Source organism: Lissotriton vulgaris, unplaced genomic scaffold (assembly GCF_964263255.1).
Source record: "Lissotriton vulgaris unplaced genomic scaffold, aLisVul1.2 SCAFFOLD_371, whole genome shotgun sequence".
Taxonomy (NCBI): domain Eukaryota; kingdom Metazoa; phylum Chordata; class Amphibia; order Caudata; family Salamandridae; genus Lissotriton; species Lissotriton vulgaris.
Genome location: NW_028253580.1, coordinates 1,121,942 through 1,135,064, shown reverse-complemented (window position 1 = coordinate 1,135,064; position 13,123 = coordinate 1,121,942). Strand labels below are relative to the sequence as shown.

The 13,123-nt window shown below is 44.8% G+C and overlaps 1 protein-coding gene across 3 annotated transcripts in view; it reads left to right on the top strand.

Moving 5' to 3' along the window:
* The first annotated feature begins 527 nt into the window (after positions 1–527).
* LOC147660921 (myocardial zonula adherens protein-like) overlaps positions 528–13,123 on the top strand; it is a 500,869-nt gene continuing 488,273 nt past the window's right edge. For all 3 annotated transcript variants that reach the window (XM_086951427.1, XM_086951426.1, XM_086951425.1), the window contains exon 1: positions 528–824. In XM_086951427.1, the coding sequence (XP_086807553.1) occupies positions 759–824 (66 nt within the window). In that variant the 5' untranslated portion in view covers positions 528–758. The remainder of the gene's footprint in view (positions 825–13,123) is intronic.

Sequence of the window (13,123 nt, the reverse complement as noted above, 5' to 3'; positions counted from 1 at the left end):
TAACTTGGCACTCGGAGTGTTCTGCTCCTGTCAGTCTACAATACAGACGCCTGCTGCATTCACACCTGCCCCTTGCTCCGGGCATGTAGGAAACTTGGGCGTTGTGCATGATTTGGCCAATGATCTCTCTGAGCTTGGGTGGCTGCAGGTAATCCCGCTCGTGTTGACAGTTTGCTGGTGCGCACACAGCAGCTGCTAATGCCATGGAGGCCGCGTCTCACATTCCTGCTCTTAATTACACAGGAAGCACGCCTGTCAGGGCCCAGGTGAGGCTGACAGGGCCTCACGTGGACCAGCCCCGCCCTCCTCGCGTGCATCACGGCAATGGAATCCGATGGCGGAAATGCGGTACAACAGGTCCAGGAGGTAACTCCTAGGCCACAGGTACACGCGCCGTTGCCCGGCAACGAAGGACATCCCTGATGTTAGGTGATCCAGGTGCAGCTGTGCCGAAGCTGGAGGCGAAGCGTCCACAGACGTGCTCGTGCCCGCTCAGCGACGCCTGTCCTCTTGCGGTGCGCGTCCTCGCGCATCAGAGAAAGCAGAAGGGGAAGGAACCTGTTGCTGGCTGGAGGGCGCGGGCTGCTTTCTTATCTCAGGGTGTAGGAGTGAGGAACAGCTGGACTGTGTACAAAGGTGGAGTCTTACTGGATCTTAGGAAGTCGCTTGAGGCAGAGGACGAAAAAAGCAGCTCTTCCGAAGCCAGGGCTCTGAAGCAGCAGCACTTTTAGAAGGAGTTGGCAACCACGAGCGGGACAATGATGAGATATAACTGTACCAGCAGCACTGTCACCACCTCGGAGACACTGGAACCCGGCAAGGGGGTAAGTTCGGCTTTCCCGTGAGCGCAGCTTTTCAGTTTATTGATTAAGTGTTCTTATAACGCGAATGAGTTCCCAACAGTTACATCTAGTTTAGGTAACTTATCAACGCTCTTCCTACGTGCACTTTACAAGAGTTAAACTAGTGCAGTTTTACTTCAGCTACGAGGATACTAATCAGGCGTTTTTAATTACATTCCTGTATCTCAAGCCCCGCATTGTATGTAAAATTGAGCGCGCTCAAACTACAAGCAGCAGAGTGCAAAGTAAACAGGAGTCCAATACATGGTTCACAGGGATGCTCCTGCCGAACATGCCCTGGTTGCCCCGTTTCTTTTCTGTGGTACCCGCTGTGCATCTCTACTTAAATATTCGTGGTTTTTGCTCGGTCAGAGCTCTTCCTTATTGTATCCCACTCGAGCCTGCCCCTTCGTGCACAAAGGAGGGGAGAGCGCAATTTGCACCACAAAAGATCCGAACCATACGTCCCACAATAGATGCAATTTACTTTCGTTCATTCTCTGTGTCTTCCAGCATAATAACCATTAATTTAAGAGAAACAGACAGTGGTCGAGGAACAAACACCCGGTTACAAATATGGAGGTAGTGATTCAATGAAGATGACCTGCCGGGGTTGGTACAGTAGTGTTCTTGTCACACGAACACGTTCGTAACAGTTAAATCTAGTGCAGTAAACTTATCAACGCTGTTATACATGCACTTTAAGAGATCTAAACTATTGCAGTTACTTGTATAGAAATCACCAGGTAATTAGTCTGCAGTAGTGCAGTTGGCTGCACATAGAGGAAGCAGGGGGGAGGGGTTGTTGTCAATTTGTTTGATAATCCCAGAGAAGTGAAGGGGCCCGAAACACTGTAATACAGCCTCATCAAGGCCTCCACGTATTTGCACTGTATACTGACTTCTTGATTTGCACCTTTGATCACATTATGCATCAACTAATCAGGATTTATAAACCATGGATAATCACCTGATAAGATATCCAGGTGCTTGCAGGTCCCGGAGGCTTATTCGAACTGCCAGGTCTTGAGGGTCATTCGGAATTCCAGAAGTGAGGTGATGGTCCGAAGGTGCTCAGGGAGGCTGTACTAGGTCTTTGTTTCAATGTGGGAGAAGGAGCGTCCTCCATTTCTGCTTCGGTAGATGCGGGGAGTATAGGCAAGTGAAAGGGAACAGAGCTTAGTCTTCTCAACAGTTGGTGGAAGTTCAGGTGGTGGTTAATATACGCGTGTCTTTGGTTGTGTAGAGCCTTGTGTGCGTGGGTCCGCATCTTGAATTGGCATTCTTCTGTACGAGGAGCCATTGGAGTGTCCTGAGTTGGAGTGTGATATTGGTTCGTCAGGGAAAGCCGAAGAAGAGTCTGGCTGCCACGTTCTGTATGGTCTGAAGTATCTGTTGAAGGTGTGCGGCAATTCCAAGGTAGAGGGAGTTGCTGTAGTCCAGTCGGCTGGTGGTGAGGGCCTATGTTACGGTGTGCCTTTTTGTGTAGGGTTAGCCACGAAAAGCATCAAAAATGAAAAGCTTGAATGGTAGGTTTGGTAAGTCTAGTACATGTAGGAGAAGTTGCCCCTATAAGGCTTATGGATTTAGTTTGCTTCATGCTCTTGAAGTGTAAAATACTTTTCAAAATACTCTACTCTGCGGGAGGCACCAATGTTTAAAATGTAATGTCGGCTGGCAAAAGGGGCATAGGAGTGTCTGGGGTGGGGGCGAGGGGGCACACCAAAATTTACCTACTGAACTATGAGTTCTACCTTTTTACGTTTCTGGATGTTGATTTTAAAACACTGCTAATGATGTACCAGTTTTGCTGTAATAACAGTGGAACTGCGGATTTAGAAACATGTCATCACTACACCCAAGGACACTTCCTGTTATTCAGACTACTGGCTTTCCGAATCCCAAATTAAATAAAACAAATAAACATTGCAACTAATAACATAGTTTCCGATCCTTAGATCATGTATCATAGCAATAAACAACTAGTACCGGAATGTAAGTAAGCTATATAAACATGGCAACTCCAACAATTCTTTCACTATAACAAAAGGGGAGGGGGGGTCACAGGATGTAACATGTACTATACCGAGTTGAACTGTTTAATAAAATTTATCAAAGCGAAAACTCCTTTTCATGCCAGATAGCTGTTCTGCGAAACACTTATTTATTATGTAGCCATATTACCTTAGAAGGTACTCTTGTCTTCTCTTTTTTCATGCTATTGGTTTATTGAAAACAGCACTAGATTTCAATGTAGTAATGGCCAGAAATATGCATTATATGTTTAAAAGGGATGATTACACCTTGAGCCTAAATTGTGACAGTGCCATAAGACACCTGATTGTTAAGTTGTATCACTTGACGTGTACATGAACGTGTGAGCTCATACCGAGTTTATTGCTCATTTAAGGGAAGGTCAATAGATCATAACCGGGCTATTCACGTGCTACAGCCTCACTTCACTGAGCAATGATAGGTGTGGTACTGCACTTTGTTGGCACATACACGCTGTCATATTTGTATTCTCATTTGTCAGTATTGACTGTAAGCGCAACGGATAAAAAAAGATTCAACATAGACTGTAAGCACAACGGAAAAAACGCATTGAGCGAATAATGCATCCATTACTCTCACAAATCACGCGAAGAGAAGACAAAGCTCTATGAAATAGTATGACGTCTAGTTCATATGCAAAATATTGGTCAACAAAATGGCATGAGATGTATAGTGTATACCATTGAGATTGTAAGTGATGTAGCTGTATGGATCAAGCATAGGGTACTTGAATGTTCTTTCTCCTGTAGCCAACTATTTGCCATGGGACTGTTCTAGGGCCTTAGCCCCCTCTTCATGGCTTTGCAAATGACAACCAGGTTGATCTGATCTACACTTGCATGTAACAAAAGCCTTGAGTGTTTTCATGTTAATGGGGGCGCTTGTCAAGTTGGCTTTCCTCTAATTAATTGTATGGGGGTTTGTTTCAATATGTCCTTTCAGAGTATTTATGACTGACTGAAATGTTGATAAGAAGTCCAATAGTACTCTCTGTATATTAGCTTATTATTAGCAACATATAATCGAATTGTAGCTTTTTGGTCCACCTTCCCAAGAGTCTATTCATCTCTTCAAATGATATGAAGCTTTCGGTTGAATATAGATGATCCATTGCTGTTATGTTAGGGTTATGCCCACAATCCAGCGACCTCTCCTAATACTCATTGACGATCTGCTTGTCTTTGACCCCGTGTAGTGCTCCCCTGCCTTTTGGCTAGGTTAGAAATACCATATACATACACAAATTATTTCCAATATCAACTATGGTGTCAAACTTGATTTGCGACCTCAGTTGCAAACAACGTGAGCTCTGTACCTGCTTCAGGAAGTTCCTCTGACACTATGTCTGCTGCATGATAACAATTAAATACTACGTTTGACATTGAGTTATTGGTTCCGGAGAGTGGAACCCTACTCAAGCAACAACCACAGTCCTTGTCAGGGTGAACCATGAAAATAATAATAAATAATAAAGGGGCTTATAAAGCGCTTGGTGACGCCGTCCCGGCGTGTCCCCGCGCTGAGGAGATGGAGACAAAGAGCGGCAGAGACAGATCTACAGAGTGAACAAATGTGTTTTTAACAGCTTCCTGAAAATAGTTTCGGTCCTGGCCAGTCTGATTGCTATGGGAAGGGCATTCCATTGATTGGCTGCTAACACTCGGAAGGAGCGTCCACCCATTCTGGCCCTCTTTATACGAGGTACTTTCAAAAGACCCACGCCCAAGGAGCGGAGTGCTCTATTGGGCATATAAGGGATGGCTAGGTCCTTCAGATAGTCAGGGGCTTTCTGAGAGATTATCCTATAACAGATAAGCAGAGCTTTAAATAGGATTCTTTTCCTAATAGGAAGCCAGTGAAGGGCCAGTAGAGTGGGTTTAGATGCCGTTCTTTTAGGAAGTCTGAGAACTAATCGTGCTGCCGTGTTCTGCAACACCTGGAGTCGCCTTAAGTTTTTCTCAGTTGTTCCTAGTAGCAGTACGTTCGCATAATCTATGCGGGAGGTGACTAGCGCTTGGGTCATAGTACGCCTGGCCTCCAAGGGCAGAAGGTCCAGCGTGCGATTTAAGGTCTTCATTATCCCAAAGCATTTCCCTGCTACTTTGTTGACATGGTTCTCAAAAGAGAGTCTGGGATCCACCCAAACCCCCAGATTTTTTGCTTCCTTGCCAGGGATGGGAGTAGGGCCAAGGCATGAAGGCCACCAGTCCTGAGTCCAACTGGTATACTTTCCCCCTATCACTATTACCTCAGTTTTCGAACCGTTGAGCTTCAGGCAGTGTTGGTTCATCCAGCCTGAAAGCTCCTGCATACATGCTTTAAAATTGGCCGCTGCTAATGTGGGTGTCTGTGATAGGGAGATGAGCAGCTGAGTATCATCGGCATAGGATACTAGTTCTATGCCGTATGATTGAACCACGTCTGCCAGGGGAGCCATGTACAGGTTGAACAGGGTGGGGCTCAGGGCAGAGCCCTGAGGCACCCCCTGTTCTAAGGCTATGCTGTCAGAAAGACACATGCCTCTCTGCACCTGAAAGCTGCGTTCAGATAGGAAGGCTTCAAGCCAGCCCAATGCCGCCTTGGTGACCCCAGCACTGCTCAGACACTGTACCAAGATGGAATGAGCCACAGTGTCGAACGCAGCGCTGAGGTCCAGCATAATGAGAGCCATTGTGTGACCTTCATCCGCTCCAATCCGCAAAGTTTCGGTCGCTCGCAAGAGGGCAGTCTCGGTAGAATAATTCTTCCGAAAGCCAGATTGGGAGCTATGCAGTGCCTTATTAGCTTCTAAGTAATCAATAAGCTGAGTATTGACTATTTTTTCGGTCACTTTAGCAAGAAAAGGTAGGAGGGAAATCGGCCTTAGGTTCTCTAAAAGGTCCTGGCTAACATTGGGTTTCTTTTTTATTGGCAGCACTATCGCCTGCTTCCAGTCACTCGGAATAGAGGCCAAGGAAAACGATAGTTGGATAATGTGTCGAAAATATGGCTCCAATATTTCTAAACTAGCAGTCAGAACTTTAGGAGGGACCGGATCTCGGGGAGAGCCTGATTTGACACTTTTACATACTTCTACCAGTACCTCAGGAGGCGGAACCATGAAGCAGTATAAGCCTGACTCCGTAGGACTGACCTCTATGTCTGCCCTGAGATCATGGCTGACGGCCAGGTTTCCAGAGAAATTCGCATAGATATCCGAGATCTTTCCAGAAAAATATCTCGCAATCTTGTTGCAGATTTCCACTGAGTCGCTGGAGGGGCTATTCTCATTCGAGAGTACAGAAATCTCCTTAAAGATTTTGAAAAGTTCCTTAGAAGAGTTCTCTGCTTCATCAATCCGATTTTTGTAATGGGCTGCTTTGGAGTTACGAATTTTTTTATAATACTCCCTTTGAGTTTTTTTATATTGTTCCTTGATCTTTGGGCAGAAATTAACGCGCCATTCGCGTTCCAGCTTTTTACAGGCAGATTTGAGCGTTTGAAGTTCAGGCGTATACCAAGAAGTAGTTTTCTTCGTAATTTTGGAGTTACTCCCAAGACGAATGGGAGCAGTTCTATCGAGGGCTCCTAAAATGCGTGTTTGAAGGTGACTATACGCAGTTTCACAGTCCGTGCCTCCGATCGGGCCTCCTATTGTAAGAAGTTCATTAAAGGTGGTCTGAGAGAAGGATTTCCATTTCCGCCGCGGGTAGCGCAGCTCAGAGTCTTTCTTCGCATCAGCCTCGGATGACTGAATACGAAATGGAATGATGAAATGATCGGACCAAGGGACCGGAATCGGGAAGGAAGATTGTACTCTACAGTGATCTCCAAAGATGGGATCCAGGAGGTGCCCAAGTCTGTGAGTGGGGTCCTGATTTATAAGATCAAGCTGTAAGGAGTGGAGTTGGGACCTAATGTCACTGGCCTCCCTATCCAAAGGATCATCAAAGTGGGCATTCCTATCGCCCAGCACAAGTACACTCTTTTTCCTAATTGCAAGGTGAGCGGCAGCCTCCAACAGATTAGCAGTAAAATCATACATCCTGCCCGGAGGTCTGTATACTAAGATGCCAGAAAGGGAGGTTTGAGGTCCTATGCTTATTGTAAAAACACCGGCCTCACAGTGGTCAATGCTCAGAGGCAGTAGGGTGCATTGCATAGAGGTTTTAGTAGCAATCGCAATACCCCCTCCCCTGCCATCCTTCCTGTCCAATCTTACAAGGGAGTAACCAGGGGGGATGGCCTCTATCACATCAGGGTCAGAAAGTTCACCCAACCACGTTTCGGTAAAGAAGATCATATCATAATCCTCGTCCTCGAGTAAATGATAGATTTGATTAGTATGTTTACCGAAAGAGCGGCAGTTAATCAGACCTGCCTTAACATGCTTGTTTACGTAAGCTATCCTAACTGGATTGGGGGGCTTAAATGAGCATAGGGGACAGTCGTGTAGGAGTAGCGGCTCCATTGAATGTGCGCAGGTCAGAGGGATATTAGGACAGAGAGCAAGCAGCTCATCACACGCATAGCGTAGCGTAGAAGATGAAGAGAGACCAGGGTCCTTGGCCCCGCGCCCCGTCCTGTCGCGGACGGGCGCAGACGGGCTGGACTTTGGCTCAACTTCGGCGCGCTTCCGGCGCGCCCGCTGCACGCGTCCGCTGCGCGGACGCGGACCTTTGCACATTTATGAAGGTCACTAAATTAACCTTTGCTTAACCTTTTGGTAACTTGGCACAAAAAGCAGTCATGCGTAACTTGCAGGCATGAATTAACGAGAACTGCTCGTATGTGGGGAGTCAAATCTACATAACCCTATTTAAAATTTACTATCACGCGGATTAATAATTCTACCTCAGCTGGAATCCACTTATGACTTTCTTTTAACCATATCAAGGGTAATTGCTACTAAAAGGAAGCCTTGGGTTTACCTTTGGATTTTTTTATGACTGGATTCTTGCTTATGTCCAGAACAATAATTATATGAGATCTCACAATTTGGTTGAGTCCGCCGGTGTGGTATTCACCTAATCTGGTGTGGTGAGGACACCTATGATGAATCATGCCACGCTAAGTTTTGAGTGAGGCGTTTTCTCCAATATCTTTTGGCTACCTCCACTTGATAATAAATATTGAATAGGGTCATGTAGATTTAACTTCACCGATTTAAGCATCCATTGTGAATTCTTGTTTAGTATAGGAGGCTGTGCTAGAAGATACATCCTCTCCCACTCCTATTGTGTATATTTAACTTAAAGGCAAATATTATTAAATTAAAAACAAGTATAGCGCCTAACAGTACAACATGATTCTCTTGATATCTGATTGTGCTAGACCGGGGGAAAGTCACAAGTTCAGGCAGACTGTGATGGAGCATGGGCTGGGTACAGGGACCAGGTTAGTCCTGAAAAAGTTACCTTCTCAAAGTCTGGTGTGAAGAGTCCAGTTTGTGGTGGAGGAGGCCGATAGGAGAGCATAGTGGATGGTCGTTTTTGTAGCGCAAATATCAGGCTTGACGTGTCTGGCCATTGCTGTAGCGTGAAGTTCCTGTCTGGCATTGTGGACGGGTATTGCTAGAGCTTCGCGTTGTTGGTCACTGTGTGCTGTCGTCATATAGTGTGAAGTGCAGATCTCTCTTTGCTGGTCGTAGCTGGCGGTCATTGTTGCATGAAGAGTCCGGTTTATTGGAGCTTTGTGTTTGCGGTTGTCATAGGCATCAAGATCTCTGCCCTAACTGGCCCAGTCGCTCAGATACCATGAATTCAATATTACTCCCTTTTCTTCAAAGGAGTGCACTCTGATTCCAGCCAAGGGTTCAGGTACTAGGGAGCCACCTGTTGGGGATCAGGGACTCACTTTAGCAGGGGCCAGCAGGGTTTAGGCAGGTCCATTTGCATGGCAAGGCAAGTCAATTGCAGCAGGTCAGCTGGGCAGTTGAAGGGAGGCCACTGGAGTTTGTTTTGTCTCTGTGACCCAGAACAGGAGGTCAGCCACCTGATCCCTGGAGACACTCTGTCTGTGATGAAGGGAGCAGGCCCAGTCTTTCTTCTCAGACAGCAGTTCAGTCCTTTGGTAGTAGGGCTGTCCTTCTTGTGTAGTATCCACAGAACCAGGTGTATACTGAAGAGTGGGTCTGAGGGTCCTATTTTTATACCTGGTGCCAGCTTTGAAGAAGAAGCTTCTGGAGTTTCCCCCCACAAATGTTTTTGGAATTTCTTTTCTCCCGGTCCTGGCTCCAAGATGTCTGGGGTGAGAAACCACTAGAATTAAGTTCTTTGTGGGTGTGCTGAGGCAACTCCTTTGAAAGGTAAGTGTGATAGATGGCAGCTCTGTGCCCACCCGTCTTGTCAGGATTGCTCCTCCTGCCAACACTCGGCCCTCCTTTTTGACACTGTCTGGGAGGAATACACAAAGACCAACTGCCAGCTACACCTAGTCAAGCGGCCCACGAGACAGACTGTAGGCACCAAATGGTTAGGACAGGAAAGGGCCAACTTTCTAAATGGGACATTTAAGAAATTGTGAATTAAAATCTGACATTACCATTAAAGAGGGGTTTAAATGAAAATTCAGTTGAGTCTAAACATGACCTTCTTACCTGCTCCCAATCAAAAGTTGTCAAATATTAAATGTAATAACCCAATGGGAGATTTGGGCCATAACGTAGTGAAAACAAATGTAAGAGTTTTTCACTATCAGGACATGTAAAACTTAAACACATGTCCTACTTTTTAAATGCTCTGCACCCTGCTGTATGGCTATTTAGAGCCTACCATAGGGGTACACTTTATGTATTAAAAAGGAAGGTTAAACCTGGTAAAAGATTGATTTTGTCACATCGAAATGGCAGTTTAAACCTTCACACAGGCTTCAATGGCAGGCCTGATACATGGCTTAAAGGACTACTTAAGTGGGTGACACATTACATCCTGCCGGCCCACTAGTAGCATTTAATTTACAGGCCCAGAGTACATGTAGTACCACTTTACAAAGGACATATAACTAAATTAAATGTTTCAATTGGGTGCAAGCCAGTTCTACCACATTAAAAGAAGAGAACACAAGCACTTTAGCACTGGAAAGTGACAGAGTCCTAAAAGCCAACGAAAAGGGTTCATAAAACCGGAGGAGTGAAGGCAAATGTTTGGGGGTGACCCTGCAGAGAGGGCCAGGCCTGACAGCAAATAGTATGGATGTTGTTCTTAAATGGCACACCTATCTGCAAATGCTGGGTAGTAGTGAAGAGTGCCCAGAATGGACCATTTGCTCAGGAATTCAAAGAATAGGACCGCACCAAACCTGGACCTGATAAAGGAGAGGATGTCTAAAGTGAGCGCTCGCTCCATGAAACAATAAAGGGGAACTTAGCATCATAAGTACTAACCAAGATAAACAAATGATGGCAGCAATAGTAGGACTACAGATGAGTGAATAAATGGAGCAGATGGATTGAGGACAAACTGCAATCCTTCGCAAGGCATAATGCTGTCTTTGCCCTTAACTACCCTTTTCCCAGAAATGTCATCCCTCTGCAGTTCAAACTTAAAAGCTCATACTGCCAATTGGGATAACCATTAAAGCAAATTTATTGTGAAATGGATCCACTTTAGATACTGCAGCCTCTATGATTAATGTGTACAGGGCTGGCATTAGGGGAGTGCGACCAGTTCAGCAGCGTTGGCGCTTATCTGGAGGGGTTGGGGGGGGCACTGTGTTTAGGAATAACTTAAGATTTAAAAGCACCTGATGCAGAGTTCCTTGTGCGTTAAGCTTTCAGGCAGCATTAAAAATGTCAAGATAACTTGTGATTAATGAGAGAGAGATCAGAACTTTGTCTGTCAGTTTTGGCTCGCCATAAAATAGCACAGAGGGTTAATATGCCTGCAGCGAAGAGCAGATTTGTATTTTATGTGGATAGTTTATTGGATTAGTAAAGCCAGTCCTTACCAGCTCTTTAAAACAAATTAAATGTATGTCATAGTGGGGCTATGGAGAGATGGGAGACACTTTTACCAGGTGGTAGTAGTGAGGGTATACGAGGAGGTCGTCATAGGGTACCGAGGGGGGGCAAAAACGATTGTTGCAGCAAGCGCCAACAGCGCTAAAGCCGTCCCTGAATGTGTATGTGGTTAACATGAGCATTGAATAGATAAATTGAAACCTTGAACATATGTGTATTCCTCTATATCTGCTTGTTGAATAACAAACTCTTTGCTCAAATGCTGCAACGGCAATGATCAAGCACCAACCCAGGTTCTTCTTGACAATGCCGGTAGTTTCTCCAAGTATCCTCCAGAGCTTTGTCCACAAAGTGCCATGTTCCATATGTGTGCGTCCCTTCTGCTGTGCAATTCATGTTTAAATTGTGTACTTGTTTAAAGGTGGCCTAGTTGGGAATTCAACCCACCTACTTTAGCCCCACAATCTTTTTGATGTTCATCTCTGCTAATGCCTGTTACCCATAGCCTGCCTCATTCTTCATGTGCTTGTGTTAAAATTATATACCCCTCTATCATTTACACAATACGAAAAAAGGAGATGGACCATACATGTGTTAGGATTATGTGGATGCTTACGAGGGCCTTGTTTTTTAATTATTAAACAAGCACATACTTAGAAAAAGCTCAGAGTATGATGGATGGCGGGTTCATCACAGTCATTTGTGACTTTTAAAGTGCATCAGAGAGCAATGTTCGTTAACTTTTATTCTGCCATTGTGCTGGTTTCTGTCAACACCGGGGCAGAGATTCCTTCAACTCCTTAACATGGTATATTGTCCCTTTTATCTATTGTGTCTTTGACTTACCTTTAAAACAATTGAAAGGCTTGTTTAAAGTGGTTAAACTATTGCATCTAAAGATTAATTGGTCAGATTTTGTTTCTAATTCATTTTTATAACCTGTGTTATGTTACTTTAATGCAGTGTGCTTCCTAGTTTACCAAACCGATTGCATGAGAGTAACTTCAATGAGGCCTTCTGATGCTAAGTAGCTTGAAAGCTTGCCTATTGTTTTATCTGGGGCAAGCAATGCTCTCTGGCTCCTTGACCAGATGGTAGGGGCCTTGCAAGCTTGGACACAAAACTAGGTTCTTTTATTAAGTGACTGGGGAAGGAGACAAAAGTACGGCTCTTACTAACAATCAAAACCCTGTATCATCTTGGAAAACAGTGGAGTTATCCTGTGAGATTTAAGGGCCTGAAAGCAAACCATCAAATTTTAATGATGTCACTTTATAGTAAAATCAATGTATGGTTGTTTGGGGAAAGTGTGTACCTAAAAGGATTTCTTCCTGTTAGCCATATCAAACAAGTGGGTGCAGAGATACATTTACCGATTGGGACCTCCCCCACCCCAAAATAAAACTTTTTCTCTGCATATAAAGACCTATCAGGGACACAAAAAGTGTTATATTAAACCGTGGTTAGTGAACATCTTTTACTTTTTTCTCAGTTGTTGCCCCACAATGTGTGAGGCAAAAAACACGTTTAGGTTACTACAAATCATCATTACAAAGTACACACATGTTGCATAGCAGATATCTCATGGGAGCTACATTGGGGTTACAGGAGATTACCATTCACAGTCACCAGGCTTCTCATCCACATCATGCTCCTGTAAATGCGGACAGGAACTTGGTGAGATGGTTCTGGGGGACTGTGCTTACAGGCACCAAACACCTTAGTGGTCACCCACTGGTCCTGATGTAAGCAAAGTCCGACGTGTTTCCCGCCCTTAAGTGTAATCTGAGAATACCATACAAAAAAAACAGATGTGGTCAGTCCTATGTTGGTTATGGCACAGTGTAAGGGCCTGCTCTTACAGGAAACATAAGGTTGCCTGTAGAGTTCATAGCTGGAACTCAGCAACTTTGTAGCAGTTTGCCTCTTGAAGTCTTTTCTGATACCTGAAGCAGGAAGAAAATAAGACTTGTTCACTCTTGTGTCTGGGTCCCTGTATGACTGAACATAAATACAGATGCCGGAGAAGTCTATTCCACAACATAACCCTTAGACCTTCTGCTTAGCCTACTTCCTGCTGAAATAGCTTATTTACAGTCAACCCCATACTTGGCTGTGACAAAGACTATAAAGAGGTATTTGTATGATGGTAGAGGGCTAACCTGTAGGAATCAAAGTCATCAACTTGGGAATTGTGGATCTCCTTATGTGACTGCCAGCACCGCCTCCTCTGTGGGATAAAACCTTACTGCTGAAAAACGTAGATCATTTCTGAAAACCTTCATAT